The sequence below is a fragment of the Simochromis diagramma genome, unplaced genomic scaffold, assembly GCF_900408965.1.
Source record: "Simochromis diagramma unplaced genomic scaffold, fSimDia1.1 OVJJ01000672.1, whole genome shotgun sequence".
Taxonomy (NCBI): Eukaryota; Metazoa; Chordata; class Actinopteri; order Cichliformes; family Cichlidae; genus Simochromis; species Simochromis diagramma.
Window position 1 is genome coordinate 498,401 of NW_024387215.1, and position 17,192 is coordinate 515,592.

General features: G+C 38.3%; 1 protein-coding gene and 1 long non-coding RNA gene across 2 annotated transcripts; one reads left to right on the top strand and one right to left on the bottom strand.

Annotated features, from left to right (window-relative positions):
* Positions 1-445: 445 nt before the first annotated feature.
* LOC120746508 (butyrophilin subfamily 1 member A1-like) lies at positions 446-7,124 on the top strand. The gene is made up of 5 exons (XM_040051928.1): positions 446-735; positions 950-1,291; positions 5,262-5,549; positions 5,644-5,763; positions 5,881-7,124. The coding sequence occupies exons 1-5, from the start codon at positions 636-638 to the stop codon at positions 6,456-6,458; spliced, it is 1,428 nt and encodes a 475-aa protein (XP_039907862.1). The 5' UTR covers positions 446-635; the 3' UTR covers positions 6,459-7,124.
* A 4,280-nt stretch (positions 7,125-11,404) lies between these two features.
* LOC120746500 lies at positions 11,405-15,672 on the bottom strand. Its single transcript, XR_005698866.1, has 4 exons — positions 15,086-15,672; positions 12,999-13,073; positions 11,931-11,996; positions 11,405-11,545 (listed from the first exon to the last, which is right to left on the bottom strand). It is a non-coding gene; the product is annotated as an uncharacterized LOC120746500 (long non-coding RNA).
* Between the last annotated feature and the right edge of the window lie 1,520 nt (positions 15,673-17,192).

Genomic DNA, 17,192 nt, shown 5'->3' on the forward strand with positions numbered 1-17,192 from the left:
TGAGAACACATTCTACAATTTTAGCATCTGTGTCGTATGATCATCCAATTAAAGCTGCTGTCTGAAACTCACAGACCGGGGGCCTCTTGCGGCCCACGTCACCCCTACTTGCGGCCCGTATATTGAAGAAATATAACGCAATTTGGCCCTTGAAGTCACTTTTTTTGTTAGGGAGAATTTGTTTGTTGCTGAGTGCAATGTCCAAATACATTCTTTTAATTCAAAAAATTAATTCATATGAAGGCAATATGAGCAGAGAGTACAAACATGTTGAGGGATTGGCTCTGTTGGTTCAATGAGAGAGGTATTTGTAAAGAAAACAATTTTCACTAGCAGTCAGAAACTAATGTGTACACTTATGTCTGCATTTTTAATTTTGTTAAATACGAACAAAATTATAGCAGAAGTGCTGCCACGCGTCTGGCCAGAAAAAGATTTGTTTTCAATTTGTTCATTTGGTAGTTGACACACACACAATGACACAATGACAGTTGCCTCAATATGTTTTATATGTCTACAATTGTGATGTGAAAAGCCAAATCATAATTGTTTATAGTGATTATTTGTATGATTAATGTGCAATTTCTTTATGATTTTTTTCCCATATTTTTCATTTCAGTCTTCAAACTTCTACAATGTTTTGCCTGAAGGACGGACGTTGCTGTAAAATGCCACATGGGGCCATCTGTGTCTTTCTTTTTCATCACTCTATTTTTTTCTTTCAGTTTTGTGGAGGTAAATAAGTCTTATGTTCATGAAGTTACACAAATTATACAAAACATTGAAGTCTATTAATTACACAGATATTTATGTTATTGATTAAATATCAGCCATTTAATTTATGTCATAGAGTAAAACAGCAAATTTAAAAGAGTTACATCACCTGGGCTTCCGAACCTTTTTTTTTTTTTTTTAACATGTTTAACACGTATTTGTAATTTTCCTTTAGGTGTGTCTCGGGTGGTTGGTCCATCTGAGCCAGTTGTGGCAATAGTTGGTGATGACACTGTGTTACCATGCCATCTGGATCCTGCTGTGAATGCTGCTGATATGACAGTAGAGTGGACACGATCTGACCTCACACCTAAATTTGTGCATGTTTGGCGTGACGGCGTGGAGCTCGTGAATAAAAAAAATGAAGCCTACATGGAAAGAACATCCCTACCCATTAACAACCTGAAGCTCGGAGACATTTCACTAAAACTCTCCAAAGTGAAACTGTCAGATAGGGGATCATACAAATGCTTCATTCCTGCCCTTAGTGGACAAACCAGTGTTGAGCTTGTTGTTGGTAAGTGGAGATATCGTCCTTGTACAGAAAGGTCAAAATGATATCTGATGTTGAAAATCATCAGTCATTATTTAGTTTAGAAAAAGTACAATGATAGTAGTAAAAAATCATAAGGGTAAAATATTCCTTTTCATTTTTAGATGAAGTGTTTTCTCAGCTAAAAGACACACTGTGGCCTCTTTATTCTATTTTACAAAGTGAGCCAATGTTTATTTAAATCAATTTCCACAAACATTTTTGCTCTAGTTTTTTTTTTTTGCATTCTGTTGTTTTATTACATATATATTGAATCCATTCAAAATTAATGTTAACAATTAAAACAAGTGAATCCTTGTTGTTGCATTAGTACTGGAATAAATTTAGGAAAGGTTCACTCATAAATTAAAGATAGCTTGTAATAATAAGTCAAAGACAGCTGCAATGAATGCAATCAATAACAATATCAAAAGTTGTGTAATGTCTTATTTTGTTTTATTGTAGTTAGTGTTGGTAAGGTGGCACCATTTATCAAATGGAAGTACAAAGGTAGCTGATAAGCAGTTTTAGACAATGTGTTAGGTCCAACATTAAAACTACTTGATTAAAAGGGTCTTGGTGCTGCTTGCCTGGTCAGAAGAGATTGATCTATTGTTTGGGCTGTCCTTTTTGTGCCTGAGACAGGGATATATAGGCAGGAAATCATTTGGCTTCTGATGGTTGTGGAATGGCCATTTGAGGACAGGGCTTGTTGTATTCAATTCAATTCCATTTTACTTATATAGTGCCAAATCACAACAACAGTCGCCCCAAGGCGCTTTATATTGTACAGTAGATCCTACAATAATAGATACAGAGAAAAACACAACAATCATATGACCCCCTATGAGCAAGCACTTTGGCGACAGTGGGAAGGAAAAACTCCCTTTAAACAGGAAGAAACCTCCAGCAGATCCAGGGTCAGGGAGGAGCGGCCATCTGCTGTGACCGGTTGGGGTGAGAGAAGAAAAACAAGATGAAAGACATGCTGTGGAAGAGAGACAGAGGTTAATAGCAGGTACGATTCAATGCAGAGAGGTCTATTAACACATAGTGAGTGAGAAAGGTGACTGGAAAGGAAAAACTCAATGCATCATGGGAATCCCCCGGCAGCCTACATCTATTGCAGCATAACTAAGGGAGGATTCAGGGTCACCTGGTCCAGCCCTAACTATATGCTTTAGCAAAAAGGAAAGTTTTAAGCCTAATCTTAAAAGTAGAGATAGTGTCTGTCTCCCGAATCCAAACTGGAAGCTGGTTCCACAGAAGAGGGGCCTGAAAACTGAAGGCTCTCCCTCCCATTCTACTTTTAAATACTCTAGGAACAACAAGTAGGCCTGCAGAGCGAGAGCGAAGTGCTCTAATAGGGTGATATGGTACTGCAAGGTCATTAAGATAAGATGGGGCCTGATTATTTAAGACCTTGTATGTGAGGAGCAGGATTTTGAATTCAATTCTGGATTTAACAGGAAGCCAATGAAGGGAAGCCAAAACAGGAGAAATATGCTCTCTCTTTCTAGTCCCTGTCAGGACTCTTGCTGCAGCATTTTGGATTAGCTGAAGGCTTTTCAGCGAGTTTTTAGGACTTCCTGATAATAATGAATTACAGTAGTCCAGCCTGGAAGTAATAAATGCATGAACTAGTTTTTCAGCGTCACTCTGAGACAGGATATTTCTAATTTTACAGATGTTGTGCAAATAGAAGAAAGCAGTCTTACATATTTGTTTAACATGTGCATTGAAGGACATGTCCTGGTCAAAAATGACTCCAAATGACTCCAAGGTTCCTCACAGTGTTACTGGAGGCCAAGGTAATGCCATCCAGAGTAAGAATCTGGTTAGATACCATATTTCTAAGCTTTTCAGGGCCAAGTACAATAACCTCAGTTTTATCTGAATTAAGAAGCAGAAAGTTAGCGGCCATCCAGGTCTTTATGTCTTTAAGACATTCCTGCAGTTTAACTAATTGGTGTGTGTTATCTGGCTTCATGGACAGATAGAGCTGGGTGTCATCTGCATAGCAGTGAAAATGTATGCTATGTCTTCTAATGATACTGCCTAAGGGAAGCATGTATAATGTAAACAGAATTGGTCCTAGCACTGAACCCTGTGGAACTCCATAATTAACCTCAGTGTGTGAAGAGGACTCTCCATTTACATGCACAAATTGGAGTCTATTAGATAGATATGATACAAACCACTGCAGTGCAGTACCTGTAATACCTACAGCATGTTCTAATCGCTTTAATAGGATATTATGGTCAACAATATTGAATGCTGCACTAAGGTCTAGCAGGACAAGCACAGAGATGAGTCCACTGTCAGAGGCCATAAGAAGATCATTTGTAACCTTCACTAAAGCTGTTTCTGTGCTGTGATGAGCTCTGAAACCTGACTGAAACTCTTCAAATAAACCATTCCTCTGCAGATGATCTGTTAGCTGTTTGACAACTACTCTTTCAAGGATTTTTGATATGAAAGGAAGTTTGGAGATTGGCCTATAATTAGCTAAGACTGCTGGGTCTAGAGATGGCTTTTTGAGTAAAGGTTTAACTACAGCCAGCTTGAAGGCCTGTGGTACAAAGCCGATTATTAGAGATAGGTTGATCATATTTAAGATCGAAGAATTAATTAATGGCAGGACTTCTTTGAGCAGTTTTGTAGGAATGGGGTCTAAAAGACACGTTGATGGTTTGGAGGAAGTAATTATTGAAGTTAACTCAGAAAGATCAATTAGAGAAAAAGAGTCTAACTTAACATCAATGGTACTAAGAGTAGCTGTAGATAATATTACATCTGTGGGATGATTACTGGTAATTTTTTCTCTAATGATAAAATATTTTATTTGTGAAGAAGTTCATTAAGTCATTACTAGTTAACGTTAAAGGGATGGTTGGCTCAAAAAAGCTCTGACTTTTTGTCAGCCTGGCTACAGTGCTGAAGAGAAACCTGGGGTTGTTCTTATTTTCTTCAATCAGTGATGAATAGTAAGAAGTTCTGGCTTTGCGGAGGGCTTTCTTATAAAGCAGCAAACTATTTCTCCAGGCTAAATGATGATCCTCTAAATTTGTGACACGCCATTTCATCTCCAGCTTACGAGTCATCTGCTTTAGGGTACGTGTTTGAGAATCATACCACAGAGTCAGGTACTTCTGATTAGAGACCTTAGTTTTCACAGGAGCTACAGTATCCAGAGTCGTACGTAGTGAGGAGGTTATTAAAATTATTAACAAGATAATCGACCTCTGTTGGAGTAGCGTTCAGATAGCTGTTCTGCTCTATGTTGGTACAGGGCATTGAAGATGATAACAGTGGGTGGATTATATTCCTAAACTTAGTTACAGTGAATGAATACTCTATCATATTATTATCTGGGGAGTTTGAAGGATGGGTTGACAACAAAGTCATTCCTGTTCCTTGAGTGGTTTTTGATGTGTGCAAAAGGAAGGAAATTATCATCTGTTTTTTGTCCTGTCTTCTTCCGCTCATCAGCGACCAGTTATGGCAGATGGCTGCCGCTCTCTGAAGCTGGTTTTACTGGAAGTTTCTTCATGTTTAAAGGGAATTTTTCCATTCCTGTTGTTGCCATGTGCTTGATCATAGGGAGTCATCAGTTTCTCTTTATTATTGAAAGGTCTCTACCTTGCAATATGAAGCACCTTAGTTTGACTGTTTGACTGTGATTTGGCACTATATAAGTAAAGCTGAATTGAAGTGAAATAAAAATAAAGCAGTCGGTAGTGCATTACAACTGCTTGATTGTTGATATGTTAAAGAAGCCCCTAAATGAATGTCAGTACCTTATGTATTGACAGCAGGGCATGTCACTATTCAGTGGTTCAAATATGATTGGTGTAAAAGTAGTCAATACATTTCCCAGAATTTTAAACTTGGCTCTTTGGGTGACTGTAACTGGTAGCAACACTAATGTGTTTTCTCTTTTCCTAATCTTTAGGTGTAGTTTCATCACTTATCATCACTTTAATGAGAAATAGTGCGGACAGTAGTAAAGTGGTGTTACAGTGTGAGTCTGCAGGCTGGTATCCAGAGCCTGAGCTGCTGTGGTTGGACGGTGAGGGAAACCTCCTCTCTGCTGGCCCTGCAGAGACCCTCAGAGGTCCTGATGACCTCTATACTGTCAGCAGCAGAGTGACTGTGGAGAAGAGACACAGCAACAACATCACCTGCAGAGTCCAACAGAGGAACACCAACAAGAGCAGAGAGACACACATACATGTTCCAGGTAAAAAAACAAGTTATTTAGTTATATTTTTTCTTTGTTTGTTTGTAAAATTGCTGCAGGCTACTTGTTGATATTCTGTGTGTTCTCATTACAGGTGATTTATTTAATCCTCCATGTAGTTCTGCTGGTCACATCATCATAAGTGTTGTTGTGACAGTCCTGCTTATTCTGGCAGTTGTCTCTGTTGTCTGGAAATATCGTTCAAAACATCAAGGTACAGTTTTTTGACTAAAAATGAAAATAAAGTGACTAAGAAAATCATCAATTATTTATTAAAGAAAGACAAAATAATGTATTTCTGTCAATTTAAATGACTTTTTTTGTACAACAGGAAGAAACACAAAAATTTCCACTGATCACAGAGAGCGTCAGCCCCTCACTGAGAAAAAAAGAGAAGCACTGCATCTCACAGAAGATAGTAGTGACACTGTCGACTTTGATATGACACAAGAAAACCTCAACACTTGGTTTAAAGAAGGAGAGGAAGACAAATTTCATTCGATAATGTTGGTTCAATTTTTAATGAGTCATAAATGTGACTTAGAAAATGATATTTATGAACTGAAACTGAAACTGCTCGAGCTACAAAAACAGCATGATGAAAATCAGAGTCAGCTGGTAAACAATATTAAACAAATAGAACAAAATGAAAAAACATCTGGCAAAATAAATGAAGAAGAGGGCATTGAAACAGAAAAGAATTTTGAAAAAATGAAGGAAAACCTTGAAAAAGAAATAGAGGAAAAGGAAACAGAAAGAAAATCAGTGTTGTATGGGGTTGATGTAATGACAGAGAAGAAAAAGGAGTTAGATGACACTTTATACAAAATTCATACTCAGAGGGAGAAAATAGAGAAGAGGATAAATGAAATTCAAATACAGTTCCAATCAGGAAATTCAGAGGCATAAAAGTGAACATTAAATAACACTCACATTATTCATTTAAGCATTCATTTATCACAGTTAAAAAAAGTAAGACATTTACAATCTCTAACACAGCACTACAAGATATATTACATGGATGAAACCAAATCCAAAACAGCAGCTATAGTAAAGACGATATGAATTGTACTTATTTCACAGAAGAGAGCCTGTCATCACCAGTTTTAACACAACAGCAGAAATTGGTTGAGAGACCCTAGTGACACAATTTTAAATGAACTTTAGTTACCTCTAGTGGGCATATAATTTATGACAACTGCATATAAAGAGAAATGTGTTTCAGAGCCAAAAGACAGTTGCGCTCTTTCAGTCACAAAGAACATTACAGTGTTATTGTTCCATTTTAATAAAATTCTAATTATAATATAAACCTAATATTAGATCATTTTACATATTTGGTGCCATGTACCAGTCCATACATATACTTTTTCTTTTTTTTCTTTTTTTTTTCTTTTTATTGTCTTTGTTCTTTTTTAATGTGCAAGTTATTTACATTTTATATAATATGAGATAATAATCAGATTTCTGACTGTAACTTGTCTTTCTAAATTCCCTACAAGTGTGTATTTCTTTTTTGTTTGGTGAAAAAGAAATCAGTTTTTGTTGTGTAAAAATATTAAGCATGCCATTAAAATCTTTAAAATGTGTAAAAAAAAAAAAAGAAAAAAAAAAGAAGTACCTTAACAGGAGAATTAACTTTATTTGCAAAATGCATTTAGTAATATACAATTACTATTAATTGTATACATTTATGGCAGTTATGATCTGTCACATGATGGCTTTAGGAAAGTGTAGAGTAGACATGGGAACAGAGTCTAAACACAGGCTAATATAAATACTAAGGGAGGAAGGACTACAATCACTAAGAACTAAAGAAAACCAAAACCATGATAACAATAATCAAATAATATAATTACAGAGTCTGAAACACAAATACTGGGTTGGAGACCCAGTACCGTGACATCTTCTCCTCTATTGTTCTTTCCCTCTCCTTCTGTTAACTCTCTTCCTAATTTCTCTTTCTTTCTCTTTGCTGTTCTCTGGTCCTGTAGCAGCGATACAGAAAGAAATAACATATTCAATAAAATTCTGTAAAACAACGTCAGCAATTCAGATGAGACTTTAAAATATGTAATTTTCCTTAAAAGGAACAGTCTTTGCTGAACTTCTTTGGTAGTGACATCAGCTTGAGGCTCAAAACACAGTCAAAACAGTTTGTGGTCAAGAACAGCCCCTAAATGCTTTTAAGTCTTCACAAACTCAATATCAGCAGCTTTAATAATAGTAAGGTGATGAACTGTAAGAAGATTTCCTGAAATCAATAATCATGTCTTTTGTTTTTGGCACATTGAATGAAAGGAAGGACTGATCACATCAAACCACAAAATCTTATACACCCTGCCCATGGCCTGACTCGTCCCCGACAAGAAGACTAACGATCACTGTGTCATCAGCAAACTTTAGGATGTGTCTGTTAGTAACACTGCTCATTCGTGTACAGAATTAAAAGAAGGGGTGAGAGATAGCAACCCAGCACATCAGAAAGTACATGGTTCACCTTCATGCATTGTGAGCTGTTAGTGGAAAAGTCTAGCACCCAACTAATCAGACTAAGATCGAGCTTAAGGTGGTTATAAAGCCCATCAGCAAGTAAGGTGGGCTGAATTGTGTTGAATCTTGTCGAAAAGTCAGCAAATAATAATCTTGCATGAGTGTTAGGGCCCTCAAGATGCTTATACAAGAAATGCATGAGTGTGACAACAGCATCTCCCACACCTCTTCCTGCTGGAACAATGATAGCATTATTCCAAATCTTAGGTACTGTCTGTAACTCTAGGGAAAGTGAAAGAAATGTGATGGAAAATCCCACTCAACTGATCAGCACAAGTTTTCAGTACCTGCCCACAGATGTTGTCAGGTCCAGGACTCTTAATCTTAGTGTGTCTAAAGACATTAGCTACACCCCTCTCCTCAGTACAAAATGATGAGGGAGTGGTAGTCTTTTTTTTTTTTAGTGTACTCGTCTCCATAAAACAATCAAGATTCTCAAAATAAAGATAAAAACTATTACAATTATCTGCCAAATGTCTGTCAGAGGTAAACCCATCTTAAGAAATGTTACAGTGACCCTTAGTTTGTAGCCCTTAGATGGTTTTCATACCACACCAAGCTCTGTTAAGGTAATTACTACTCATTTCTGCTTCAATCTTATTTTTATATCTCATCTTAGTCTTCTTTATTACAGCTCTCACCTCCTTCCTTAATGTCCTCATAGTGGAAACGTCATACTCATTAAAAGGAATTTTCCTTTTAAGAATCAGATTCTTGATGTCTTTGGAGATCTGAAGAACATAGTGCAGGTCCAGCCACAGACTTATATTTCTCCTTAATTGATCCATAACAGAAATCCAGCGTTTTGTTATGCCTTGTAGGACAGGTGAAATATATTTTTTTTAATTATATTGTAGTCTGGGACGGTCTGCTTGCCTCCACCCCGGGGGGAAGGGTAACATCTCTTGGGTCTGAGTTCTGTTTCCCCCTCTGGGGGCGAGGGTACCTGGACCCGGGGTATAGAGTATGTTTGGGGAGTGTGATTGTGTGTACATGTCCATTTATGTCAATCCTTACGTTGGGTGAGTGCTGAATGTCTGTATATGTGTGCATGAGGGTGGGAATGCATGTTTGTGTCTGTGTGTGCCTGTGTGTCTGTGTCTATATGTCAGGTCGGGTCTTAGACTCCACCTCTCTGGAAACTCCCAGGCCCTCCAAGGCCTATCTCCCCTCACCACACTCCCTGCCGGTGACTGATGCCCTTAGGGGTCGGTGCGTTGGTGGTTCTTGGTGTCCGGGGCTGGGCACTCAGGTATGTACCAGCTCACTCCCAGTGGCTACCTGGCGGGGCCTGGCGCCTGTTGCTCGGTCAGGCCTCCTCCGGGTTCCGGGCGGCCCTCGGGCCTCCGGCCTCTGGGCCTGCGGCTCGGTTCACTCTGACACAGCTGGCTGCCGGCAGAGCCGGCGGGCACGCCGGTGCAGCCCCCTCTAGTTTCTGCTCGGTGGCTACTGGGTGACGCCTCGTCTGGGGATCCTCAGCCCTTCCCGTGGCACGGATGCCCCTCCAGTGGTCCTCTTTGGGCTCTCGTGCTCTGGGAGCCTCTGGATGTCTGGGGCCTGGATCTCCTCCATGCCTGCTTCATGCCCTGGGGGACGGGGCTATGGCTAACTACATCCTCTTGCAGACCATTACATGTGGAAACCATTTGAATACAAGCGCGCTGATCCACACAGGTGTTCACTGCTCGTAGACTTAAATTACACCTTTCTTGGCTGCTACTTCAAAGCACATTGTGCGCTGTCTGTCCTGCATGCTGCACAACAACATTGAATATTCAGTATTTACTGCTGTTTACACTTAGCTAGATTAATGCGATGGTGTTGTGTTTAGTATGTTGGGACAGGCCCCTGCACGGTATGTACCACCGGCAGATAGAGGAGGTGGCTGATATCCAGAAATCCTACCAGTGGCTGGACAAAGCTGGACTGAAAGACAGCACAGAGGCACTAATCATGGCAGCACAAGAACAAGCTTCTGAGTACAAGATCCATAGAGGCTGGGGTCTATCACATCAGGCAAGACCCCAGGTACAGGCTGTGTAAAGATGCTCCAGAGACAATCCAGCACATAACAGCAGGGTGTAAAATGCTTGCGGGCAGGGCATACATGGAACGCCATAACCAAGTGGCCGGCATAGTGTACAGGAACATCTGTGCCGAGTATAACCTGGAAGTTCCAAGGTCAAAATGGGAGATGCCCCCAAGGGTGATGGAGAATGACAGAGCTAAGATCCTGTGGGACTTCCAGATACAGACGGACAAAATGGTGGTGGCTAACCAACCGGACATAGTGGTGGTAGACAAACAGAAGAAGACGGCCGTAGTGACCGATGTAGCGGTTCCGAATGACAGCAATATCAGGAAGAAGGAACACGAGAAGCTGGAGAAATACCAAGGGCTCAGAGAAGAGCTCGAGAGGATGTGGAGGGTGAAGGTAACGGTGGTCCCCGTGGTAATCGGAGCACTAGGTGCGGTGACTCCCAAGCTAGGCGAGTGGCTCCAGCAGATCCCGGGAACAACATCGGAGATCTCTGTCCAGAAGAGCGCAGTCCTAGGAACAGCTAAGATACTGCGCAGGACCCTCAAGCTCCCAGGCCTCTGGTAGAGGACCCGAGCTTGAAGGATTGACTGCCCACAGGGGCGAGTCGGGGATTTTTTTTATACATATATATATCACTTAAGATTATATATTTATTTATTTATATATTTATTTTCTTATACTTTATGGATACTCAAAAAACAACAACACAAGCTAACAAAAAAATTATTTTACATAAATTTTCTTTTATTAAAAGAACGCACATTATTTGCATTAAATTTATTCCCCCATCTTCATAATTGTACATAAGATTCACCTTGTGTTCACAGTACCACCATCTTTACCATAAAAGGATATTCTGTTGATGGCTCACATTACATTAACATAGCATTTGTCACACTGTCTTGCCACAGAAGCCACAGTGAGCATGTTTAAGAACTGCAACAGTGTACTCATGTCTACAATTAGGCAGAGCAAATAGACCTGGGCTTCACTAATAATATTTATTAACACACTGCTCCCTGTTTAAATAGACATGATGATGTGAGGTGGCTGAAGTTTTCACTCTCAGAATAAGAACAGAGATAATTTTTTTTTTTTTAACATGCAGGTTGAGATATTTGCAATTTGATATAAACTGCCATCTTTTCACAAATTAGAAATTAACTAGAAGTTAACTAATTAAATGTGTTTTTAACCACAAAAATGTTTAATTGCATTTTATATAAATATATATAAACATGTCACTTTTTCTAGATTTCATGATACGGGTGGCATTAACAAAGAAAATAAAATGCACACTGAAGACCAGACCCTTTATTTTTAGTCTTGTACTGCGCAGTAAAAGTTATCCAGATCCATGCCAGTCAGTTGTGGGTCTCCAACCAGCTCACTACTGCCATCTCTGTTTGGAGGCACAATACATTTCAAAACAGTTATTTGTTAAAACAGTCTTATCTGACTGCTGCATGATAGACCGAGGAGACTCATCGACACATTTTTGCCTGTGGGTTTCTCGTGTGGGGTTTTTTCTGAGATGTTAAAAACAAAGCTGAAAATATCAACAGCATGAAACACGTGCATGCTGTGTTTAAACAAATATATAATTTAAAAACCAAGAATATAACATTACTGTCAGATTATATATCCATCTTGTCCAAGATGTATTTGGCCTGGCCCTTTGCTCAGTGATAATGGGCAGAGGGTCCAGTCCTGCTGCAACCCTAAATTGTTCCCAAAACATGGGGTGAGCATTAAGGATTAAATAGTCTACTTTCAGTGTCAATTACCTTTCACATCACTGGGTTTCCTGACCATAGCATACATCACCTGGACTGATTCAAGTGCATTGTCCTCTGCAGGCATATAACAACAAAACATCATAAGAGTGATTTTTCTTTTCATTACATTTAAAATGTAAATTGTTCTCACTCATTTCTGGCTGGGACACACGTATGGTCTTCAGAGCGATGTTACTTTTTATATGGTGACATGTTTTTCTTCCTGTCACGATCTATGCTGTTAGATCATGTGTAGGGGAGAGTAATGCAGACAACCAAAGGCAAAAAAAAAGGATTCTTCATAAAGAGTGAGGCATTTATTATGGCTGGTGGCAAACTACAAAACAATGGGGAAAGGCGAACCAAGATGAAGCTAAATAATAACCTAAAATGGGAAAACCAAAAATAGACATGAAAAACCCTAAACATGAAATTTGGTGTGGGTGTGTGGATACCTGGAACATGGAAACTTGAAAACATGGCATGAACTTAACAGACAACCTGACCGAAAATGAATGACAAAGACTACCTGAATACACATGAGGGTGACAAAGGAAGAGGAAACACATGCGGAGCTGGGGCAACTTGACACAATGACAAGACAGGAGGAAGTAAACTGGACATACTGAGCATGGGGCGTGAGACTTTCAAAGTGACACATGACAGATAGGGGAGACATGAAATGAGACACCAGGGGAGAGATGTAAACAAGAAGAAGAGATGAGACACAAAGGGAAAGAGCAAGAGAAAGGGACAAAAAGGGAGTTAAAGACATCATGAGACATAAAGGGCAATGGAGGACAGACTCACACGATTAAGACACAACAACATAAACAACATATTGAGGAGACACAAACATGGGAGGAACCTAAACATACAAGAACTAAACAGGGAAACAGCACTCAAAACATAGAGCCAAATAAAGCCTAGACTAAATAAATAAACTAGAACATAATAAAACACAAGTCACCAAACTCAGAATGCTGGGTCAAAAACTCCAGAACCATGACACTTCCCCTACACATCTAAGCAATTAAGGGTATTATAACTTCAATGTTTTCAGTTTAGGCAAATTACCTGTCGACATTCTTGGTTTTGTGATGAGGGAATATGTCTCGTTGTTTTCTTCAGCTATGCTTACCACTGCAGGCACTGAAATATAGAGACAAGTCAAGACCTTAAACGAATATGATATGGGCAGACATTTTTTAGTTGAAATTTAAAAAAAACAAAAAACAAAACCCAACAACAACTCTGATTCTAGACACTCTTTCTATATGATAAGAATGTCAAAGTGCAGACAGTAAAATCAAAGAGAAATAACAAAACCAGAGTGGTGGTTAAAACTTTTTGTTGTTTTTTGGTTGAAAAGGCTGATTTTTTTTTAATTGAATCTCACTAAAATAAACAAACTTAACAATTTTTTTGAGCTTCCAATTTATAAACATCACTTAAACTTAAACAGTCTGTTTTACAGCTGATCAAAAGGTCAGGACCACATGCCTTTAAAATTTATAATTGAGATGTTTTTTTTTTTTATGCACCACAGTGGAGGGGGCGCCACAATGGAGCTTCAGGAGGTGAAAGGGGCATCAAACGGCCAGTGGCTATATCGAGATGTTGCAGAAAGCATCCCTAATAACTGAGGGCCCTTGTTTGTGTGGTAACGACTGGGTTTTTCAACACGCCAACACTACAGTACACAATGCCCGCAGGACAAGGGACTTCTTCCAATAATAACATCACTCTTTAGGACTATCGTGCATGTTCCATTGATCTAAATTCAACTGAGAACCTTTGGGGATGAATGGCAAGGGAAGTTTACAAAAAATGGACTACAGTTACAAAAATGGACAACAGTTCCATACAGTAGACGACCGTCTTCACCACTTGGAGAAATGTTCCCACTCACCTCATGGAAACGCTTGCATCAAGCATGCCACAACGAATCTTTGAAGTGATCAACGATAATGGTGGAGCTACTCATTATTGAGTTCATGTTTGGAACTTTGATTTCTGTTTTGAGGGGGTTTACAGGTTCTTTTGGAGGTGTGGTCCTAAGCTTTTGATCAGCTGTAAAACAGCACTATCTTATGAATGAATGAAGGTGCCGGCTCAAAACATGTCTCACTCCCATTTCTTCTTGTTGGCTGTTGAAGCTCTACTTGGAACCTAGTTAAGATCCAACCATGATTTTTGGCATTTTTCAAGTGGTCATAAACTTTTGATCGGGACTGTATATCAGTTATTATGTTGTCATCATGCTGCCTCGCAACCAGTGGGCTAAAGTGACCCATTTGTAGCATTTATGCTTCTACCATAAGAAAGCACAACATATTTCTTTCCACAACAGTAACATGCAAATTATAATTTAAAAAAAAATGTTATTAAACATGGTATATTTTGACATCATCATATTGCCTAATAATATGTGTTAATAGTGTTAATTTAATTGACCAATCTTGCTTGCGAAGTAAGACTATAAAACGGTACCCCCTTTTTTTTCTCTTTTTTTGGAGAGGGGGGGGGGTAAAACTAGCTATCATGGTCCCTGTTTCATGATAATGTAACAAAATGTTAGGAGTAGATTTATAGACACATTTCACATTTTATGTCAAGATAAAAAATGTGCTTTGTAAATTGTCTGGAGAAACTGTCATGGGTAAAAATACTTTATTTTTCAGTCAACTGAATCACTTTTTAGTCTCCTAAAGTGTTATGTTATTTAGTCAACTTAAATTATGATTTTAGTTGCCTAAATTGTGACTAAAACAAAATCATATTTTATTCAACAATTTTACTCAAAAGTCTGTTATAATCTTCTCATATGAAGTCAAATGAGACAAGAGTAAAATTCAATGAATTTAGATAGCTAAATTTTGACAAAAAACTAAACACACATACATTTTATCCACAAGACAAAATACATGTACTAAAACTAAATTAAAAACTAAATGAAAATTTCCTGTCAAAATTAACAGTGACAACAACCTACCGAGGGACTAAAATCAAAGACCGAACAATACCATATCAGGGCCACGTCCTGGGGTTTACTAAAGGATTTACTAAAGGACTCTGTCATAAACTGTGTTTCTAATTTCCATGATCCTGTAGATTTGAAGTTCAGTTTTTTTTTTTCTTAAACAGATGTTTGCCTTCCTGACCTGTTTGTGCAGAAGAGGGAGACTGGAAGGAGGCAGTAGAATTGTGAGCACCTGCTTATGAAAAAGACAAAATGAACAGGAAAAAAAAGTTAATTGGTGATGGCCACCAGGAATCACTAAGTATGCTTATTGTTATAAAATAAAAAAGTGATAAAAAATAAAATGTTTTGATGAGCCAACTGTCAGCATACTTGGTGTCAAAGAAGTTTCTTCTGTACGACTTCTGATGGTTTGTTGATGTTTATTACGTTGAAACACTCCTGCCAGTATTAGCAGAATGGCCACCAATAAAACACTGAAACCTGTGCAGAGCACCAGGTAGAGCTTGAAGTTAGGCACTGTAGGATGTCCTGCCAGAAAGATGATTGCACTGTGTATTAGAAATGATTAAAATTATCTTGTAAATTACTCTAAATATTTTAAAAGCTAAAACAAATCCTATTCAAATACAATTATGTATGCCCAATATGATTTAGCCCTTTTTTCAAAAGGTGGCATACTGTTCCAGATCATTTTCCAATTACTTTATTTAAATGTCTCAGTCTTATATGATAACTTGACATGCATACAAAGGTGTAAACAAAGCTTCATAAAAATTAACCAGTAGCCAATAGAAAACATGTCCTCCACCCCCTGGAAACATGGGACTAAAGAAGTTGTATTAAAAACCACATTAACAATGAGTCTAAGTTTGTTGTTGAAAAGACGTCCGCAATGACCACATTTGGACTACACATAGCCTGTGGACAGAGGTCCAATGGACGTCAACACTAGACGTTTAGTAGACATAAAAGATGTTACCTGGTGTTACCAAACAACCCCTTTAGTAGACCAAAATATGATGTCCAAAGATGACACATAAAAGCAACACTCTGGCGTCACTTTGCACAGTAGGTATGTTCATCATAGACCACATGTTGCTCTTCATTAACACACTTTATCATGAAGGTCTAAAATACGGTTTGGGTACAAAGTTTCTCTCTAATTTATTTAGAAAATATTGATGCATCTTACCTTCAACACTAAGCCAGCTCTCTGGTGATTCTCCAGCATCAGCAATGCTACATTTGTAAAGTCCTTCATCAGATTTGGATACAGTGGGAGCCATTATGTTTCCTGATGAGCTGCTCCCAACGGAGATGCCATTTTTATAGAATTTTGCAGTGTAGCTGGAGTTTGCATCCTTTTTTCTACAATGCAAGGTCACATTTTCTCCCTGCATCACAGGATAGACAGGACTCTCCAGGATCACATGACTCTCTAAATTTAAATGGCAGAAAATATGGCAGTTATTTTGTGTAAAAAGGGACTTTTACATATTAGTCATAGTCAACAGTCTTTCTCTCCCTCTCTTTCTTTCATTCTTTCTCCCTGTCCTATCCCCCAGTCATGTCTGTCCCGTTTGTAGCAACTGAAAATAAAATAAATTCATAATTATAATAAAGGTCAATCAAATGGACCAATATGGCAAGGCCATGACGATCCACTTGGTAAAATAAATCCGCTTGGCATCTTTCTTGGCCTAAGACAACAATTCTGATGGCTATAGATCCAAACGGGACACAAAAAAGAAAAAAAAACCAAAAAAAAAACAAAACAAAAAAAAAAAAACAGTCATGACAGCTCACATCGTTTTTAAACAGACATCTGTGTCAAATATATGCTTTTTCTGCTTATTACAATGCACATGCAGCATATATTTGTGTGTGTGTATATATATATATATATATATATATATATGTGTGTGTGTGTGTGTGTGTGGTGTGTGTGTGTGCTATAAAAACTACCACAGTACTACAGTACCAAATATGACACTATCTATTACTGTAAGTGATGTACTGAAACTGAACAGAGTCTTTTTTTTTTTTTTAATCTGTTGATGGACTAAGAATGTCAACTTATAATTTAGTTTTTTTTTTTCTATGTACATACCAGTTACAGTGACATTGACAGAGTTGCTTTTTTGCATTCCTCCCATTTCACACCAGTATTCTCCAGTGTCACTTGAAGGATATGCATTGATAATATTGCAAGGTCCAATCGATGTGTCCCAGGTTGAAGCACATGTTCTAACATCTCCATTTATCTTTTTCATCACTCTCCATCC